This window comes from Ornithorhynchus anatinus, unplaced genomic scaffold, assembly GCF_004115215.2.
Source record: "Ornithorhynchus anatinus isolate Pmale09 unplaced genomic scaffold, mOrnAna1.pri.v4 scaffold_344_arrow_ctg1, whole genome shotgun sequence".
NCBI classification, from domain to species: domain Eukaryota; kingdom Metazoa; phylum Chordata; class Mammalia; order Monotremata; family Ornithorhynchidae; genus Ornithorhynchus; species Ornithorhynchus anatinus.
Window position 1 is genome coordinate 369485 of NW_024396779.1, and position 21979 is coordinate 391463.

The 21979-nt window shown below is 47.1% G+C and overlaps 1 protein-coding gene and 1 pseudogene across 3 annotated transcripts; both read right to left on the reverse strand.

Moving 5' to 3' along the window:
• Positions 1 to 1408: 1408 nt before the first annotated feature.
• LOC107546995 lies at positions 1409 to 6753 on the reverse strand (annotated as a pseudogene).
• Positions 6502 to 21304, reverse strand: ORNANAV1R3144 (vomeronasal 1 receptor ornAnaV1R3144). 3 transcript variants are annotated; one of them, XR_005659719.1, is made up of 3 exons: positions 20576 to 21304; positions 7828 to 8135; positions 6502 to 6587 (listed from the first exon to the last, which is right to left on the reverse strand). XR_005659719.1 is itself a non-coding variant. In NM_001253536.2 (1 exon), exon 1 carries the CDS (start codon positions 21302 to 21304, stop codon positions 20366 to 20368), a length of 939 nt encoding a protein of 312 aa, NP_001240465.2. The 3 variants fall into 3 exon arrangements, 1 of the variants encoding a protein (NP_001240465.2); XR_005659720.1 differs by lacking the exon at positions 6502 to 6587 and adding an exon at positions 6960 to 7071; NM_001253536.2 differs by lacking the exons at positions 6502 to 6587; positions 7828 to 8135 and having other exon boundaries at positions 20366 to 21304.
• Positions 21305 to 21979: the final 675 nt, after the last annotated feature.

Below are 21979 nucleotides of genomic sequence, written 5' to 3' on the forward strand. Positions count from 1 at the left end.
GTATTAAGCACTAGGGTACACACAAACTAATGAGGTTGTACACAATCCATCTCCCACATGGGCTTACAGTCAAAATCTCCATTTCACAAATGAGGAAACTGAGGCCCAGAGAAGTGAAGTGAGAAGCAGCATGGCATAGCGACTAGAGCACAGATCTGGGAGTCAGAAGGTCATGGGTTCTACCCGCGGCTCCCCCACTCGTCTGCTGTGTGACCTTAGGCAAGTCACTTGATTTTTCTGGCCCTCAGTTATCTCATCTGTAAAATGGTGATTGAAGCTGTTGAGAGCCCCATGTGGGACAGGGACTGTGTCCAATCTGATTTGAGAAGCAGCGTGGTTCAGTGGAAAGAGCCTGGGCTTTGGAGTCAGAAGTCATGGGTTCGAATCCTGGCTCTGCCACTTGTCAGCTGTGTGACTGTGGGCAAGTCACTTAACTTCTCTGGGCCTCAGTTCTCTCATATGTAAAATGGGGATTAACTGTGAGCCTCACGTGGGACAACCTGATTACCCTTAGAACAGTGCTCTGCACATAGTAAGCGCTTAACAAATACCAACATTATTATTTGTTTGTATTCAACCTAGGGTTTAGAACAGTGCCTGGCACAAAGTAAGCACTTTACAAATGATAATAATAATAATTATTATTGCCCAAGGTCACACAGCAGACAAGTGGCAGAGTCAGGATTAGAACCCAGGACCTGACTCCCAGGCCCATGCTCTTTCCACGAGGCCATGCTGCGTCTCAGTAATGGAACTTCTCATATTGTGAGCTACTTTAACAAAGATTAAGTGATAATACAATGTCATTCATTATTAGAGAACATGGCCCCAAATGGAATTTCAAATTCTTTTTCCATGGGTTCTGGAATAAATCCTAATTTATAACATCTAAATCTATGAAAAAAATCTACTCACTTTGATAGTCATTCCAGTCCCAAAACAATTACGTACATATCCTTATACTCGACTACATTTTCTATCTGTAATTGATTTTAGTTTCTACGTCCCTCTGAGTGCTGAAAACTCCCTGTGAGCCGGTATTGCATCTACCAACTCTGTTATATTGAACTTTCCCAACTACTTAGTACAGTGTTCTGTACAGAGTAAGCATTCAATAAATACCAGTGACAGATTGTTCTAATAATTTAATTTGGCACATTCCTTTGGTGAAAGAGAGGAAGATGAGACACAAAATGGGAGAAGTGATGTTTACAAGCTATGGCTAATGGAAGGCCAAATGAGCTAGTGAAAGAGAGTGGGAGTGGAATTTCAAAGCTGTAATTTATTGGTAATTTATTGGTCCCCCACTAGACTGTAAACTCACTGCGTGCAGGGAATGTGTCTTTTATATTGTTATATGATACTCTCCCAGGTGCTTAGTACAGTGCTCTGTGTACCATAAGTGCTCAATAAATACTATTGACTGACTGATTGATTAGATGAGGGAGGTGGGAAGAGGACAGAGCTGGAAGCGACAAGATCATAGGCCCACAGTGGGAACTGATTTAAGATTGATGGACCCCATCTCACTCCACTAGGACTCTCCCAGAGACCCACTCTGGACCTGTAGGGATTTGCCTCTTTCCCCTTCCGCCTGCGGGAGACGCTGCCCTCGGCCTCCTCGTGGGGAAAGGGAGTGGTGCTCCACTCAAATGAACTCAGACCCTGGTGACCGACCATGAACAGGAAGTTGGAGGCCAAGGGGAACGTAGGAACATTGAGGATTTGGGAGCTGATGTGGGAAATCACCTCAGGTATAACGGTACATTTAGGGGGATGTCCTTGGAGTCATATATCAGTGGAGAGGCGCTGCATTTGAACCCTCACGTTTTCAGGCCCACCTCCCCAAGCCTGGCCTCGGGGATCTCACCTGATAATTCCTGGTTTAAGGATTCCCCTGCCACCCCAGGAGCCAACCTCTGTTGTTCCTGTCTGGCCTTATCAGGATTACATAGACCTTAGGCCTGAAGATGCAGCCAAGGAGCCCAGAGCCAGAGGCCAGGATGGAGAAGACCTCCACGGCCACCATGGCCTTGCCTTTGGTGCTCAGGTAAGTGGGCAGGAAGGAGACCCAGACACTGCAGAACACCAGCATGCTGAACATGATGAACATGGCCTCGTTGAAGCTGTCTGGCAACTTCCTGGCCAGGAAGGCCACTGTGAGGCTGACCAAGAGTCCAAGAGTCCCATGGTGCCCAAGATGCAGTAGAAGGCATTGGCAGAGCCCTCATTGCACTGGACGATGATGACCCTGGCCTCGGACGTCACGTCCTCATCGGGGAATGGAAGGGAGGTTCCCAGCCAGACTGTGCAGATGCCCACTTGGATGAGGGAGCAGACACAGATGAGGGAGAAAGGTGTCCTGGGCCTCAGTCACATCCTCATTCTGCTCCCTGGCCTAGTAGCCCTGAAGGCCAGGATCACGGTGACCGTCTTGGCGAACACGGTAGAAATGGCGACAGAGAAGGTGATTCCAAAGGCCATCTGTTGCAGGAGGCAGGTGGCTGGGCCGAAGCAGAGTAGGAGGGCTATTAGGAGACCGTGACTTAGGCTGCGGTTTTTAGCTTTCACTATGTGTGTCTCGATGATGGATAAAGACTCCCAAAATCAGGGCGGTGAGGAGAGAGGAACAGAGGGCTAAGGACACCAGAACCATTCCCAAAGTTTCCTCGTAGGAAAGGAAGACCACCGCTTTCAGGTTACACTGATCTCTTTCATGATTTGGAAATTCATCTTTGGGGCACCTTATTTACTGATCCATATCTGAAAGGAATAAATGGGATTTCCCACCTCACCTGGAATGAGGCATGAACTTCCGATCCCTGGGAGAGAGAAGTTCAAAATACAGGTGCAGAGGAATGCACAGAAGAGCAACCGGGAGACTCAGATGGATGGAGAAACTGCTTTCAAAGGACTGGAATGTGTCTACCAACTCTGTTGTATGGTACTCTCCCAAGGTCTTAGTCCAGTGCTCTGCACACAGTCAACACCCAATAAATACAATTGACTGACTGGAACGATAAGCTTGGGTCAGTCTGTCCAGTCACTTTTGCACTTGGATTTGTACAATTTATTTACCTCCACCCCCGCTCAGCTCCAAAGTCCTTCTGTCCATCACCATAATTTATTTGAATGCCTGTCTTCCGCTCCAGACTTTTTAAGCTCCTTGAGGGCAGGAAATGTACCTATCAACTATTATATCATACTCTTCCAATCACTCAATTCAGTGTTCTGCGCACAGTAAGCGCTCACTGAAAATCATTGATTGACTGACTGATTGTGGGTCGGAAACATATCTACCAATTCTGCTGTGAAGTACTCTCCCAAGCACTTAGAATAGTGCTCTGCACATGGTAGGTGCTTACGTAATACTACTGATTGATTGAGTGATGACAGAGGAATGAAGGAAGCCTCCCAAATTGCAAAGGCGGTGGACCAGGCACAGAATCCAACCCTGAGGAGACAATAGGGCACAGAATAGGCTGGGGGTTCCAACTTCCCCATGCTCCCGACCTCCAGCCTGGTCTAGTGGATGTAGCCAGGGCCTGCAAGTCAGAAGGACCTGGGTTCTATTCTCAGCTCCATCACTTGCCTTCTGGGTGAATTTGGGCAAGTCACTTCACTTCTCTTTACCTCAGCTACCTCATCTGTAAAATGGGGATGAAGACTGTGAGCCCCATTTGGTGCCGCATGACCTATTGGATAGAGCATGGGCCTGGGAGTCAGAAGGTCAAGAGTTCTAATCCTGGATCTGCCACATGTCTGCTTTATAACCTTGGACAACTGACTTCAAATATCTTTGCCTCAGTTACTTCATCTGTAAATGGGATTGAGACTGTGAGCCCCAAGTGGGACAGGGACTGTGTCCATCCAATTTGCTTGTATCCATCCCAGAGCTTCGAACACTACCTGGCACAGAGTAAACAATTAACTCATTGTTAACAAATACCATTTGCCAATAATGGTATTATCAATTAACAATTAACAAATACCATAATCATTATTATTATTATTATATGGACTGCGGCTAGACCTATTAGCTTATATCGACCCTGCTGCTTAGCACAGTGCCTCACACATACTAAACACTCTACACAAATTCTAAAAAAAACCCTCCAAACATTTTTGACCTCTGTCAGAGACTGAGGCTCAGATAATAATAATTATAGTTAAGCCCTTACTATTTGCCAAGCTCTCCACTAAGTGCTGGAGTAGCTATGAGATCATCAAGTCCCAAATGGGACTCACAGCCTAAGTAGGAAGGAGAATAGGTATTGAATCCCCCTTCTGCAGATGAGGGAAATGAAGTGCCCTGTCCAAGGTCACATAGACAATTAGTGGAACTGGGATTAGAACCCAGGGCCTTCTGATGCCCAGGCCAGGGATCTATCCACTACACCATATTGCTTCTCTAGACACCTAGGAAATGCTTAACAAACATCACAGTCATTGTTGTTATTATTATTATTATTTCTCATTCTCAGAAAGCTCTCCCAGAATGCCGTGCCTGGCCCACAGTTATTTGACTGGGAAGCATGATTCTTGGTGGATACATACCAGTCTGATTGCTGATCTCTCCCTCAGCACAGGGTACGCAGTCATAGCAACAGGTGGCTTTCCTTACCCGAGCTATTTTCCTGAATCCCAGCTGGCAGCTCTCACTAACATGGAGTGAGGGATCTGTGCCAGGAGGGGAAGAGGGAAAAGAGCAGGGAATTGAAGCTTTCCTCCCTGGGACTCAGGGGCATAGTGGGAGGACAGGAAACAATATGGAAATCCCAGGGCAATGTTTTTTCTGCAGAGAGCAGGAGACCGTGAGTTCAGTCAGACTGTTCGATAAGAACAGTCTTCATCATCAGTGGGATCTATTGAGCAGTTACCGTGTGCAGAATGCTGCATTGAGCACTTGAGAGAACAATTTAATCAGTGGGATATATTGAGCACTTACTGTGTGCAGAACACTGTATTTGGGTGTTTGGGAGTGTAAAGTGCAACCGAGTTGGTGGACATGTTCCCTGCCCACAACGAGCTTACAGTCTAGAGGGAGCGATAGGTAATAGTGTAAAAAATGAATTTTGAGATATAAAGCATGGATATGTCAAAAGTGCTGTAAGACAAATATCCAATGTGCAAAGGGCACAGATCCAATTGCATAGATGACACAGAAGGAAGACGGTGCTGGGGAAAAGAGAGCTTAATCAGGGAAGGCTTCTAGGATGAGATGTGACTTCATTAAGGCTTTAAATGTATAGAGAGTGGTGGTCTGGCATGTATGGAATGAGAGTGAGTTCCAGGCTAGAGGGAGGGCGTGGGGGTAGGGGTAGTCTGCGAGATTGACGGGGCCGTGGTACAGTGCATAAGCTGATGTTAGAGCAGCAGAATGTCCAGGTTGGACTGGAGGAGGAGATCAGTCAGGTGAGGTAGGGGAGAGCGAGCTGACTGAGGGCTTTAAAGCCAAAGGGGAAGGAATTTCATCATTTCATTTCATCCATTTCTACAGCCCTACCGGCTTCTGGTCCAAGATGACAATCTGGGATCTCATCCAGTGACACCTTATCAATCAACCAATCAATCAGTGGTGTTTACTGAGTGCTTACTGTGTCCAGAATGCTGTACTAAACACTTGGCAGAGTTGGAAGACCCGTTCACTGTCCACAAGGAGCTTCCAGGCCAGAGGGGGAGACAGACATTAAAATAAATTACAGACATGGACGCTGTGGGCCAGGAATGTGCCTGTTATATTGTTATATTGTACCATCCCAAAGATTTAGTATAGTGCTCTGTACACGGTAAGTACTCAGTAAATACAGTGGACTGGCTAAGGGACTGAGAGTAGGGTGGACATAAGCATAAATTGGCCTCGTTGAAGCTGTCCATCAGTTTCCTGGCCAGGAAGGTCACCGAGAGACTCACTGGGGCCGGGAGCCCCATGACTCCAGGACAGAGTAGAAGGTGATGGCAAAGCCCTCGTTGCACTGGATGATGATGACCCCAGTCTCGGATGCTATGTTCACATCAGGGAATGAGCGGGAGGTCCCCAGTCCAACTTTATAGATGCCCGCTCAGATGAGGGAGCAGACATAGACAATGGAGAAAGGTGTCCTGGCCCCCAGCTACGGCCTCATTCTGCCCCCCGGCCCGGTGGCCCTGAAGACCAAGACCACACACCATCTCAGCTAACATGGCAGAAATGGCCACAGAGAAGATCAATCCAAAGGCCGTTTGCCAGAAGATGCAGATCATCTCCCCCTCCTCCTCCTTGTTCTCCTCCTCCTCCTCTTTCTCCTGTTACCTCACCTTCTTTACCTGAGAAAATCGCCCATTCCACGTTATCCTCTCCTCACTGATGATGAAATCTTGGCCAGCTGGGGCCAGGGGCATGAACACTCCCCCTTTGACATAGACTTTGCTGCTGTTCTGTAAAATCTGATAGTTCAGGATGTCAAACCTACTGGTCGCCCAGCTGTGGTCATCCCAATGGACAGGCTCACCAGCACCGGTGTGGATCCCAGTGTTCCTCAGGGATGAGAGGAGCTGGAAGCAGAGGGAGACATCTGCGACTGAAGTCACCAAAGAAGCAGTGTGGCCTAGCAGATGGAGAGAGCGGAGAATTACCTGCCATGGATGAGGGACCCCACTTGGTCCATCTCCCGATGTCTCCATGTCCTTCGCAACCCAGATCTCTTGGTGGAGGACGTGAGCTATGGCGTACACAACGCTGTATACATCGTAACTCTGGGAAGATAGGTTCATGTCCCACAACTCCAAGGACCTACTCTCCAATGTACTGTTTTCTTCACACAGTCCCAGGGCATCACGTCTAAGTGTATGTGGACAATCAAAGGCCCACAGCCAGATAGACCATAGAAACACATCTTGTGGATATTTCCTAGGGTTCAGGGTCCCTTCGAAATCCCTGAAACCTGGAATCTGCCTATGCACTGAAAATGACAAGGAGCCTTGGAAAAAGATGTTATTTCTGATGAGGGCATTGGTTATCAAATCCCAGTCGGATATGGTGACCCAGATTTTGCCGAGAACGGGGCTTTGGTCCATGCAATATACAATTATCTGTAAAGAGAATGTATATCCATAGTCAGCGACCACATTTGCCGACGATGTATTAATTTCTCTGTCGTCACACACACTCAATCTGGAGTGTACTTTCAGTAAATAATGCGTCGACTCTATTAACGTAAGCCACACAGATGCCATTCTTGGCCAACTCCCCTGTTAGGACCATAGCGAACGTCTCCCCTCGAATGTCATTCACGATCAGGAGGCCAATCCAGACCCAGTGAAAATGTTTCATGAGACGGATCATCCCCAAGGGTAGATCTGAGGAACTTGCAGAGATCTGATAGAGAGATGAGAACTGGGCCTTATCTCTGAGAGTGGGGTCCTCTGGGCCATAGGGGATCTATGGGAGAGACAGAGCCAAACTGGAATGGACATACAGACAAACAGATATCATCAGTCTGTGTTCCCAAATTGATCTATCAATCCATGGTATTTACTGAGCCCTTTCTAGGTCTAGAGCCCTGTAAAACACTCTTGGGGGAGTACAACAGAGCTGGGAGACAGGCTCCTGCTCACAAGGGGCTTACAATCTCCAGGGAGTCGGCCTGCACCATCTGGGCAAAGACACCAGTCCATTTCATTGACTTTCACTCCTTGAGGGAATTTTCTGGACTTGGAATGTACATGGGATATTGCTCAGTGCAGTGGCTGGAACATTGTAAGTTCTTAACAAATGAAACCAAGTGACAACAGTGAGAATAACAACAGACTAAGGCTTTTCTGCCCCTAGTCGTCAGGTTTCCTCACCTGGGGGAACTTATAGAGTCCCAGAAGCCAAGAGACTGTTGTGGACACTGTTGATGACATCCCTCCTATTACAGCCAACAGTTTGTCCCACTGCTCCGGCTCACAGCTGTAGTTGAGAACCATCCCGGATCTCCCCGAGAGCAGAGCCATAGAGCTCTCGGCCTCCATTGGCCCCAGGAAGTGGATATTGAAGAGGTGGAAGCCCAGAGAAATATTGGGTAATATTGGGTAACAGACTGGGGTCCTTGTTGATCTTCTCCACAGCAAACCCCAGGGCCAGGAGATGCTGGTAGTGTTCGGTGAAGTATCTGTAAATGGGAAGGACAAGAGAAGTGAAGTGTCGGGGTATAGCGGAAAGAGCTCAAGCCTCGTGGTTGGAGGACCTCTGGGCCTCAGTTATCTCATCTGTGAAATGGGGATGGAGACTTTGAGCTCCATATGAGACAGGGACTATGTCCAACCAGCTAAGCTCATATCTACCCCTGGGCTTTTTACAGTGGCTGGCACCTAGGAAGCGCTTAACAAGTACCTATGGAAAAAAAAAGGTGTTGAACTGTCGAATGGCAGTGGGACAGGGATGGGAAGGGGAAAGCCCCCTGGAGCTCCAGGGGAAGTGGGAAGTGAGTTCAAACCTTCCCCTTTTCTCTCTCAGGGAAAGCCACAAGGAGACTGCTAGTTGGGTGAGTCAATCAATCAGAGATTTTGATTGAGCACTCTCTCTGTGCAGAGCACTGTACTAAGCACTTGGGAGAGGGCAATATATACCAATCTGGATGGAAGAGGTTGTAGGTGTGGTCTTGTGTCTGCTTGATGCAAAAAGTGACCTTGGGAGGAAATACAATCAGAGAAAGCAGCAGGAGGAAGATCGACAGAACTCAACAGCCATAGATACTGACTCACGGATCAATCAATCAGTGGTAATCATTGAGGACTCACTGTGCAGAGCATTGTACTAAGTGCCCAGAAGAGTGCAATACAACAGAGTTGGTAGACACGTTCCCTGCACACAACTAGGTTACAGTCTAGAGGAGAGGAGAAAACAAAGGAGGGAATTCTTAGTTCTGAAATCTCCTGACTCCATCAAATTCTCTGGACTCATTGAATCCTCTGGACTATGAGCTCCTTGTAGGCATAGAATATTTTTCCAAACTCTGATATGTTGTATTCTCCCATCACGTACACGTGGTAATCAATCAATCAATCAATCAATTAGTGGTATTTATTGAGGGCTTACTGTGTGTAGAGTACTAAACTAAGCACTTAGTACTAAGTGCTTAGGGCAGGAAAAGTGTCCACCACTTTGATTATATTGTACTCTTCCAAGTGCTCATTTCAGTGCTCTGCCAGACAGTAAGGCCTCAACAAACACCACTGATTGATTGGAGTTCCCTGAACAGCTATATCTGGGGTCTGCCCCTTGGCCCTTGCCCGTAGATGTCAATGCCACCCGTGTCCCAGCCCTCCTGCCTGCTGCCCTTCTTTTCTCCCCCATCCAATGGTGCCACCTCCCCTTCCGCTCCCACCCATCCTACATCCCAGGAAACACAAACACTTACTCTGTGGAATCGGGAAAGAAAAGTGGCTGTTTCGTGAAGTCCTCAAAGGAACCAAAGTGACTCATAATCACATCCAGAGAGAAGAGTCCTCCGATCACCACATCTCCATACTTATAGTAGCCACTGGAATAATTTCTCTCTAAGGTGCAGGGATGGTTGACTATCCTGCACTGGACACCACGGAGCTGGGAGAAGAGGGTGGTCCACAGAAGACTAAACGACATGGCCACAGCCCTAAAACACAAACAGAAAACTACTCCCTGGAGGAACAGACTGATGATCCAGACGCTGACAGGTTGAGATGAGAGAACTCTTCAGCATTTCAGACTCCCCTGAGGATTCATTCCTCACAGTGGTGCAGCGCCTGGATGGAGACGGTCCTCATTCCAGGACGGCGGAGGGAGCAGATGAGGGGGGATATTTATACAGGTGCTTTTATCTGATGCAAGAGTTACTGGTTCCACCTGATGATCTTTGTTTTCGGTGGCTTAAGTGACCTGAGGCTTCTCTTCATCCTCTCTCTCGTGGCCCCCACCTCGCTCCCAGAGAGCCTGTGATCACAATCACTGAGAAATAACAGCATTTTGTTTGCTGCACCTACGTACTCATGATAACTGGACAAACAACTGCTGGAAACATGTCGCCCAAATCTGTTGTATTGTACTTTCCCAAGCACTTAGTATAGAGTAAACGTTTGATAAATACCATTGATTGACTAATTCCTATAGATTGTAAGCTTCTTGTGAGCAGGGAACATTTCTACCAACTCTGTTGTATAGTTCTCACTCAGGTGCTTAGTACTGTGCTCAGCGCATACGCACTCAATAAATATCGCTGATGGATAGTGGGCAGGGAGAATGTCTATCAACTCTGTTGTACTGGATTCTTCCAGTTGTAGCGGTGCTTAATGCAGTGTTCTGCACACAGTGAGGGCTCAATAAATACCATGGATTGATCTTAGGCAGGGAATGTGTCTACTTGGTCTATTGTATTCGACTTTCCCACGTGCTTAGTACAGTGCTATCCACAGATATAGCTCTCAGTAAATACCATTGAATGACGTGTAAAGAAAACAGAAGGAGCCTAGGACACTGGGACCTCAGTGGAACCAGGTCCCTAAAAGGAGCCAGACACTTCTTCAAACACAAAACAACAAAGTGTACTCAGGCTGTGTGTCCCTTTAATAATGTAGGTATTTGTTAAGCGCTTACTATGTGCAGAGCACTGTTCTAAGCGCTGGGGTAGACACAGGGGAATCAGGTTGTCCCACGTGGGGATCTGTAATCCCCATTTTACAGATGAGGTAATTGAGGCACAGAGAAGTGAAGTGACTTGCCCACAGTCACACAGCTGACAAGTGGCAGAGCCGGGATTCGAATCCGTGACCTCTGACTCCAAATCCTGTCCCTTTGCCAACAAGCTCTTGTGCTCTATGGAGAATCTCCAGTGTCAGGAACAGAGAAGCGTGGCCTAGTGGAAAGAACATGTGCCTGTTCATTAGAGAAGCTAATAGCAATAACTAACTTGTAACTATCCCAGCGCTTAGAATGACGTTCAACACATTGTAAGAACTTAATTGTTAGCAATAAAAAGGGGGATTTAAGGAAGGCTCTGAGCAGATTTTTGTGGGGGGGCAGTTCAAGGCAGGTGACACAGGAGCTTTGAGAAGGAGGTGCAATTAGAGGGTGAGCGTCTGAGGAATGAAGAGTACAAGCTGTAGACTTCGAATTGTTTTTTATTTTTAGATTAGGTATCTCACCTGTGCATCCAGTGTTAGCATAGTTTTCTGCACGGGGTACACTTAATAAACACTACTATTACTGGAAACAGCGTGGCCTAGTGATGAGAGCATGGACTTGGGAGTCAGAGGATGTGGGTTCTAATCCTGCCTCCATCACTTGTCTGCTGTGTGACCACGGGTAATTCACTTCATTTATCTGTGCCTCAGTTATCTGTAAAATGGGGGTTAAGACTATGAGCCCTTTGTGGGACAGGGACTGTGTCTAACCTAAATATCTTGTATCTACCCCAGTGCTTAGAACAGTGCTTGGCACATAGTAAGCACTTAAATATTATTATTGCTACTTCTATTCAATCATATTTATTGAGCGCTTACTCTGTGCAGGGCACTGTACTAAGCACTTGGGAGAGTAAAAGACAACAATAAACGGACACATTCCCTGCCCACAACAAGTTGACAGTCCTGAAAACGAGCTTACGATGTAGAAGATGAGCTTGTCTATTACTATTACTACTTTTCCTATTACTACCACTAGTCTGACCATTCTACTTTCTAATTTAGTCACTCAGACAGGGAACTCCCTATCTGCCCTTACTCCTACCCCATTTTACACCGTGAATAGGATTTATTAACTGAGGGACAATTGTTAGAGTCTTTGTCCCACCAACACATTGGAGACTGTAGTTTCTATGGTGCCAATAAGCCTATATGATTTGACTGTGTAATGTTTTGAAAGCTTGGACGAATACCTTGGCATTATTATCTTTTAATCCTTCAGAAGAGGTCTCGAGTGAGCTCATCATTGCCGTCACCACCCTCTACCTGGTACCCCCACACTCCCATGTGTTTCTTCCTCAGGTCCCTGTCTGTCTGCAACCTCTGCTTTATCTCTGTCACTGTCTCCAAATCCATCCTCAGTGTCCTGAGCAATCATCAATCCATCTCCTTCCTGGGCTGCACTTCCCAAGTGTTTTCCTTTGTGATATTTGGTGTTGTGGGCCTGGCCTTCTTCACAGCAATGTCCTATGACCACTGCATGACCATCTGCCACCCCTTGCTCTATGACATCATAATGGACCGATGGCCTCTGAGACGATGGCAGCTGCATCCTGGCTCACTGGTGGACTTTACACCTTGATGCACATGGCCACCACCTTCTCCTCCCACTTCTGCGGTCCTCGTGTCATCCACCAGTTCTTTAGTGACATGTGACATCCCCCAGTTGCTGAAACTCACGTTTCTGGGAGAGGCCCGGGCAGAGGTTTATGTTCTGGCAGTAAGTGTCACTTTAGTTCCAGCATGCTTCGTATTCCTCCTTGTATCTTATGGCCACATCTTCTGGGTCGGGCTAAGGATGCAATTCACTGAGGGCTGGGCCAAAGCCTTCTCCACTTGCTTGTCCCACTTCATGGTCATGACTTTATTCATAGCAAATGGTCCTAGTTTCTGACTTCCACTCGGCCCTGGACCTGCTGGTGTCCATCTCCTACACCTTGAGGAACTGAGACATTAAGTCGACCCTGAGGAGAATGATAGTGGGGACATGCCTCTAAAATGGCAGTCGAACCTTCTTTTCCATGAGGTCATGGGCCCTTCTTTTCAGGGAATGCTGGGTCCTGCCCCTTGAGATCCGTTACATGGGAGTCACTGGTGATGATGGATTCTCCCACAGAGAAAGATGGACGGCATGGTTTTTGAGTCTTCAGGTTCAAGGACCACCATGCCCAAATTGACTAGGACGTCAGCCCCTGCTAAGTGCACCCCTGCCCTCTTTGTCCCTTTCTGTCTTATTCCCACAGTTTTCAGCACACAGTAAGCACTCAATATATACAGTTGATTGATTAATTCACTGAGTGAGTGATGGACAGTGAAACAAGATAAGGAAGCTAGGCTAGGATGGGAAACTGTAAAAGTATGTGTAGAGGGGTGGAGATAGGCTAAGGTCAAAATAAATAGCTAACAAAAGTGTATTAAGGGGTTATGAGAGTGAGACCAAATTCAGTAGAGAAAATAGGACAAAGGTCTCTCATAGTGCCATCAAGAAGTAACTTCCGACTAGATGCATAAAACAAGGACTGTAGCCTATAGCTCCATGCTCAAGAGGTGACCACAACTGGACATGTAACATGGCCCAACATACAAACCACAAAAGGGAAGACTTGTCCATAGCTCCACCCTCAAGTGGTGACTTTGACTGGACATGGAATAATAATAATAATGGTATTTGTTAAGTGCTTACTATGCGCCAAGCACTGTTCTAAGCACTGGGGTAGATACAAGGTAATCAGGTTGTCCCACATAGGGCTCACAGTCTTAATCCCCATTTTAAAGATGGGGTAACTGAGACACAGAGAAGTTAAGTGACTTGTCCAAGATCACACAGCTGATAAGTGGCAGAGCAGAGATTAGAACCCACAACCTCCGACTCCCAAGCCCATACTCTTCCCTCTAAGCCACAGTGCTTCTCAGCGTGTATGTAGCTTAACATACAAACTACAAGAGGGATGGCCACTGTCTAAAGCGCTACATGGTCTATTGGATAGAGCAGAGACCTAAGAGTCAGGAGGACCTGGGTTCTAATCCCAGCTCCACCTCTTTCTGCTTTGTGATCATGGGCTAGTCACTTACTTATATGTGTGCCAGTTCCCTCATCTGTAAAATGGGGATTAAGACTGTGAGCCCCATGTGAGACAGAGATTGTGACCAATTGGATTAACTTGTATGTAACCCAGCATTTGGTATAGTGCCTGGTGTCTAGTAAGCACTTAACAAATGGCATAAAACAGAGAGAGAGTGTTCAAAATGCATTAAAGACATAAGCTTGCCTCCTGATGGAGCCAGGCATTGGAATGGCATTGGAATCCCACTAAAACCTGCAGGACTCGGACTTGATATGGGTAATAATAATAATAATAATGTTGGTATTTGTTAAGCGCTTACTATGTGCCGAGCATTGTTCTAAGCGCTGGGGTAGACATAGGGGAATCAGGTTGTCCCACGTGGGGCTCACAGTCTTAATCCCCATTTTACAGATGAGGGAACTGAGGCACAGAGAAGTTAAGTGACTTGCCCACAGTCACACAGCCGACAAGTGGCAGAGCTGGGATTCGAACTCATGAGCCCTGACTCCAAAGCCCGTGCTCTTTCCACTGAGCCACGCTGCTTCTCCAATAATGGTATTTGTTAAGTGCTCAAGGGTAGATGTCTCCAAGGCTGTCTCAGAAGGGTCAGTTAGAAAGAGATAATGCAGTGGAGACTTTTAGGCTCATTCTAGTCCCAAGATTTGGAAATCAAGGAAGGGAGTCAGAAATTTCCCAAGTATAGTGTCAGAGTGAAGAAATGTTAAGTGATCCACTCAGTTACACACATCCTAATCACCCCCGGAGGCTGGGGAGAAAGGAGGGAGGCAGGTTGCCTCAGCCTTGTTTTCCCAGAGAGTGGCCATGGGCAAGCTACCTTTTCATCGTCTGGAACGTCAGAGATGGGTATTATTATTATGGTATTTGTTAAGCGTTTACTTTGTGCCAGGCACTGGGGTGAATACAAGTAAATTGGGTGGAACACAGTCCTCGTGGGGCTCACAGTCTCTATCCCCATTTTAAAGATGAGGTAGCTGAGGCATGGAAAGTGAAGTGATTTGCCCAAGGTCACACAGCAGACAAGTGACAGAGCTGGGATTAGAACCCATGACTTTCTGACTCCCAGCCCTATGCTCTATCCACTATGTCATACTGTTTCTTAAGTAGATGGGTAAGTAGATCAAGAACAGGGCAGGAGGCTGACAGGTCTTCAGTAATAGCACAGGATTCCATGAGCTCATTTTCCTGCAGAACTGCGATTATCCTGTCACTGTCAGGAAAGTGGCACTGCTGGAGAGAGGTGGGAGGCAAAGAGAAAGCACCGCTGCCTTTGTATATCAACAAGAAGCCAGGAGCAGGTGGGCTCCTTAAACCCAGCTCTGATAGTAAGCGTCAAAGACCTGGGACATCGGGGGAGAGAAGGGATGGGATGTTTCTTTCCTGGGAATCAGATAAGTGGGGAGAAAAGAATCTCACGTAAAGTGAGGAGAAAGTTATAGAAATCTTTGAGAGTCCTTGGAAGTTCAGAGATTAACTCCCAAGAGATGTGTATTCCTTGAGAACTTCTCTCTGACCCCCCAGTGTTTCCTCACAGTCTTGAGAGGTGTGGTCTCCATTACTGCAACTAGGTGTTCTTATTCTTTCATTCATTCATTCAATCATATTTTTGAAAACTTACTTTGTGCAAAACAATGTACATCCCCCCTGGGAGGGGGATGAATGAAGGGAGCAAGTCAGGGCAATGCAGAATGGAGTAGGAGAAGTGGAAAGGAGGGCTTAGTCAGGGAAGGCTCTAGGAAGAGATGAGCCTTTTGTAAGGCTTTGAAGGAGGGGACAGTCATTGTCTTCTGGCTATGAAGTGGAAGAGCTGGATGTCTGCTCACCACCTAAAACTCAACATGTCCAAGACTTAGCTCCTATTCTTCCCTCCCAAACCCTGTCCTTTCCCTGACTTCCCTGTCACTGTGGATGGCACTACCATCCTTCCCGTCTCAGAGGCCCGCAACCTTGGCGTCATCCTTGCCTCTACTCTCTCATTCACCCCACACATCCAATCCATCACCAACACCTGACCGTCTCACCTTCACAACATCACCAAGATCCACCCTTTGCCCTCCATCCAAACTGCTACCTTGCTTGGCTTCAAAGCTCTCCATCACCAGGACTCCTCCTACCTCATCTCCCTTCTCTCCTCTACAGCCCACCCTGGACACTCCACTCCTCACTGTCCCTCGTTCTCACCTGTCCCGCTGTTGACCCCTGGCCCACATCCTACCACTGACCTGGAATGCCTCCTTCCTCACATCTGCCAAACTAACTCTCTTTCCCTCTTCAAAGCCCTACCGAGATCTCACCTCCTCCAGGAGGCCTTCCTAGACTGATCCCTCCTTTTCCCTCTGCCCCTCCTCCCCTCCCCATTCTCCCCACTCCCTCTCTCTGCTCTTCTCCCTTCCCCTCCCCTCAGCATTTGTGCATATTAGTATATATCATTTATTACTCTATTTTGTTAATGATGTGTATATATCTATTATTCTATTTATCTTGATGGTATTGACACCTGACCACTTGTTTTGTTTTGTTGTCTAACTCCCCCATTTAGACCGTGAGCCCATTGTTGGGCAGGGATTGTCACTATCTGTTGCTGAGGTGTACATCTGACGTGCTTAGTACAGTGCTCTACACATAGTAAGTGCTAAATAAATATGATCGAATAAATGAATGAATGAATGAGAGCGTTTCAGGCCAGAGGCAGGACATGGGAAAGAGGTCAGTGGTGAGATAGATGAGATCTACGTATAGTGAGAAGCTTAAGATTTGAAGAGCTAAATGTGCAGTCCTGTTTGTAGTAGGAGAGTAATTAGGTGAGACAGGAGGGGTCATGTTGGTTGAGCCCTGTGAGGCCAATGGCGAGGACTTTTTACTGGATGTGGAGGTGGATGGGTGACCAATGCAGATTCCTGAGGAGTGGGGAAACATGACCTGAACATTTTTGTAGGAAAATGTTCCGGGCAGCTGAGTGAAGTATCGACTGGAGTGGAGAGAGACAGAGACAGGGAGGTAAGCGAGGAGGCTGATCCAGTAAACAAGGTGGGATAGGATAAGTGCTTGGATAAACATAGTACCAGTTTGGATGGAGAAGAAAGGGTGGCTTTTAATGGTGGTGTAATAGACCATTTAGTGATAGATTGAATATGTGGATTGTATGTGAGAGAGGATTCAAGGACAAGACCGAGGTTTTAAGGCTTGTGAGACAAAAGAAGGATGATGTTATCTACAGAAATGGGAAAGTCAAGTAGACATCCAACATGGACATTTAAGTAGAGATATCTTGAAAGCAGGAGGAAATGCGAGACTGAAGAGAGGGAGAGAGATCAGGACTGGAGATCTTGGGCAAAATGCTACACTTCTCTGGCCCTCAGTTTCCTCATCTCTCAAATGGGGATTAAATATCTGTTCTCCCTCTCCCTTAGACTGGGAGCTCCATGTGAGAGAGGGACTGTGCCCGACCTGATTATCCTGTGTCTATTTCAGGACTTTTCCAACATCTTGACTTTCACAGATGTCGTGGGGACGTTAGCTGTAGCTATTCCTGATGAGTAGTGGGAATGACCCTTCTGAACGGGACCCACTTTAGGAATAAACTGCCCAGGACAGAGTTATGGGTTGTACTCCATAAAATCTTTTTTTTATTATTATCATCAATAATAATAATGATAAGAATAGTAAGGATAATGGTATTTGTAAGTGCTCCCTTTATGCAAACAAACTGTATACACTGGGGTAGAAACGAGTTACCTACTAGGTTCAGAGCAAAGCATTCAGGGTGTAATGGCATGCAGAGAATTTTATTGATTACCTACTGTGTATAGAACACTGTGCTAAGTGACCTGTCCTTAGTCCAGTGGCAAAATAACAATAGTAGTAGTGTGTGGCTTCCCTTCTGCCCTCTCTACCTCCCATTTTCAATTGTTCATTCTCCAATGGCTTCTTCCCCATTGCTCTCAAACATGCCCATGTCTCCCCCTTCTAAAAAAAACCCCTCCCTTGACCCCATGGCTGCCCCCAGCTATCACCCACCTCCTTCCCACCATTCCTCTCCAAACTCCTTGAGCGAGCCATCTCCACCCATGGTCTCAGGTTCCTCCCCTCCAATTCTCTCCTTGACCCTCTCCAATCTGGCTTCTGTCCCCTTCACTGTACAGAAACCACCTCCTCAAAGGTCACCGATGATCTCCTTCTGGCCAAATCCAATGGCCTCTACTCCATCCTAAACCTCCTCCACCTCTCAGCTGCCTTTGACACTGTTGACCACCCTCTTCTCCTGGAAACATTATCCAACCTTGGCTTCACTGACACTGTCCTCTCTTGCTTCTCCTCCTATCTCTATGACTGCTCATTCTCAGACTCTTTGGCGGGCTCCTCCTCTGCCTCCCATCCCCTACTGTGGGTGTCCCTCAAGATTCAGTTCTGAGTCCCCTTCTATTCTCCATCTACACCCACTCCCTTGGAGAACTCATTGGCTCATATGGCTTCAACAACCACCTCTATGCTGATGACACCCAAATCTACATCTCCAGCCCTTAGCTCACCCTTTGAAATCTCAGGTTTCCTCCTACTTTCAAGACATCTCTTCTTGGATGTCCTCCCATCACCTCAAATTTAATTTGGCTAAAACTCAACTTCTTATCTTCCCACCCAAACCCTGTCCTCTTGCTCACTGTCCCATAACTTTGTCATTATCCTTGACTGCTCTCTCTTGTTCCACCCACCATCCTTCCTGTCTCACAATCCCATAACTTTGACATTATCCTTGACTGCTCTCTCTTGTTCCATCCACATACTCATGACATCATTAAATCTTGTCAGACCCATGTTCACAACATCTTAACATCCACCCCTTTCTCTCCATCCAAAGTGCTTCCAGATTAATGCAAGCACTTATCCCATCCCACCTTGATTATTCTATCAGCCTCCTTGCTGACCTACCTGCCTGCATTCCATACTCCACTCTGCTACCTGGATCATTTTCCTTCAAAAACCTTCAGACCATGTTTCCCCACTCCTCAAGAAACTCCAATGGTTGTCCGGCCACCTCCACATCAAACAAAAACCCCTCACCATTGGCTTTAAAGCACTCAAACACCTTATCCGTTTCTACCTCACCTTGCTACTCCCCTACTACAACACAGCCTGAACACTTCATTCCTCTAATGCTCACGATCTCACTGTACGTCGATCTTTTCTATTTCACCACCGACCTCTATCCCACATCCTAACTCTGGCCTGTAACACTCTCGCTCCTCATAGACAGATAATTCCTTTCCCCCACTTTGAAGCCTTATGTGTGTGTCTAATTTGGTTCAATTAATTTCTCCCCCTCTAGACTATTAGCTTGTTGTGGGCTGGGGACATGTCTACAAACTCAGTTATGTTGTACTCTCCCAAGTGCTTAATACAGGGCTTCACATACAGTAAGCACTAAATAAATATGTTTGACTGATTGGGAGGGGGAGTGAGATGCGAAGGGAGAGGGAGAGGGAGGCCACCCCACTCCCACGCTGGGGTTTACAGAAAGAAGAGCCATCCATCACTGAAATCTCTCTTTCCCTGGCTGCTTGTATTCTCGTCTTTCTGCCCACTCTAGATTACAGGACTGGAGGGCCCAGAGCTAGATCCCAAACTCAGGGCCTGTGTCTTCTCCTCTAGATTGTAAACTCACTGTGGGCAGGGAATGTGTTTGTTGCATTACCCTCTCCCAAGTGCTCAGTACAATGCTCTGCACACAGTAATCACTCAATAAATACAATTGATTACTCTCTCCAGTGCTTATACAGAGCTGCGATCATTGTATGGGGATAACAAAAGGACATTGTCTATTTAATTAATTTTTCACATTTGAGATGCTTGCCACTGATATGCCAGTTCAAGAAGTACATTTTAGGTATTAGAGTGCTGCTTTTTCTTTTCAATTTTTCCAAACTCATCCATGATCTCATATTCTCCTCCCAGTGTCCCTTTGAGGTAGGTAGATATGGAACATATTCTCACCATTTTACAGTTGAGGAAACTGAGGCCCAGGGAAGTTATGTGACTTGACAGAGGTCACACAGCTTGCCAATAGCAGGGCTGAAATTAAAACCCTTGTCTCCTGATGCCTGGCCCTGGACTTTCACCAATAGAGCTCTCATGGAGCTCACAATCTAAGTAGGAGGGAGAACAGGGATTGAGGCCTGTTTTACAGATGAGGAAACTGAGGCACAGAAAGTTTAAGGCCCTTACCACCGGTCGTTAGACCACATTGTTCCTCTAATAATCATGGACCCGGGAGTCAGAAGGTCATGGGCTCTAATCCCAGCCCCACCACATGTCTATTCTGTGACCTTGGGCAAGTCAGTTCACTTCTCTGTGCCTCAGTTACATCATCTGTAAAATGTGGATAGAGACTATGAGCCCCACATGAGACAGGGACTGTCTCCAATCTGAATTGTTGTATCCATCCCAGAGTTTAGAACAGTGCTTGGCATATAGTAAGTGCCTAACAAATACCATAAGTATTATTCTTATTATGATGATAATTGGACAGGATATTTCATTCAATTCCTCTTTCATGTTGAATTATTTCCAAGGGAGGAGATAATTCTCCATCACAGCAATGGAGTCTTTTAAGGGATGGGGTCTTTTTTCCCTAAAAAGGAACCCAGGAGTTTGGTGACCTGGCGGTGACTGTTGAGCAGCACGAAGGGGCTGATGGTGGGGTAACCACTGACCACGAACTGTGAAATGACCAAGAGGAAGGGATCATTTCTCAGCATCGTCCCAAGGAAGAGGGAAAGGACAAAGTCTCCAGAACAAAAGACCATGAAACAGCTCACCAGGAGCAGGATGGTTTGGGTGGCCTGGGTCTCCGGCGAGGTCCTGGATGTCGGGTGGTGGCCATGGAGACGGTGGACCCTCTGGCTATGTCGGAGGAGGAGGAGGACCATGTAGCCACTGGAACCTCCCATGAGCCCCAGGGAGAGGATGTCGCGGACCGTCATAAGGGTCAGGAGGGGCCCCTGGAGCAGAGCGCTGAGGTATGTGCTGATCCTGGACACCACACAATAGTTGTCATGGAAACTGTTCCCTCTGCTGGTCAGGTTGGGGGACAAAACCATCTTCACGAGGAGGTTGGCTTCCACCAGCATGTTGATGAACCAGATGGAGACACAGGCAGGGAAGATGCGCTTGGACATCTGGGCTTTGAGCCGGGTCCAGGATGGGTGGCTGGGACCAATGGTAATGGCTTGGGTCGCACTCAGAAGACTGGTGGTGCCCATGGAGACACCACGCGTAGCGCGGTAGACAAAGGCGAACATCTTACACCCGACGTCGGTCTGGAGCTGCCGCAGACTGAGGGCTGATACCGTCACCGTGACGACCCTGGTGAGGAGCATCACAGTGTGGACCAAGGCCAAGTGGGAGACGATTAGGTCTGTGGGCTTGGGCTGATGGAGCTGGGGGAGCAGGAAGACATGGACCGTGAGGAGGAAGGAGTTCCCAACGAGTCCCACTGCTGTCTGGGAGAGGAAGCAGATGCCCTGGATGAGGTCTCTGGAGACCATCTCGGACGAGCCAGGGCAAGGAGTGGTGGGAAGGACACAACAGGGTCTGAGGGGAAAATGGAATTTAAGAGAGAGCGTGAGGGACTGAAGATTGGTTCCTCTGGCCTGTCAGTTCATTGTGGGCAGGGAACGGGTCTACCAACTCGGTTGGATTGGACTCTCTCAAGCATCTTGTACAGTGCTTGGCACACTGCAGGCATCAGATAAATACCATTGATGATGACTTTTTCTATGGGGTCTGTTAAGCACTTACTATGAGTCAGGTGCATTTTATTGAATCTGTTAGTGCTATGTGCCAGGCACTGTACTAAAGGGTTTTCCATGGAATTACTTAGTGCTAACTATGTGTCAGACACTGTATTAAGTGTTCTTTTTATGGCATTTGTTAAGTGCTTACTATGTACCAGGCACTGTACTAAGTATTGGGGTGGATACAAGCTAATCAGTTTGGACACAGTCCCTGTCCCACATGCAGCTCACAGCTTTAATTCCCATTTTACTGAGGCCCAGAAAAGTGAAGTGACTTGCCCAAGGTCACACAGCTGGTAAATGGAGGAGCTGGGATTAGAACTCAGGACTTTCTAACTCCATTCATTCAATTGCATTTATTGTCTGCTTATTGTGCACAGAGTATTGGATTGAGTGCTTGAGACAGTACGATATAACAATATAACA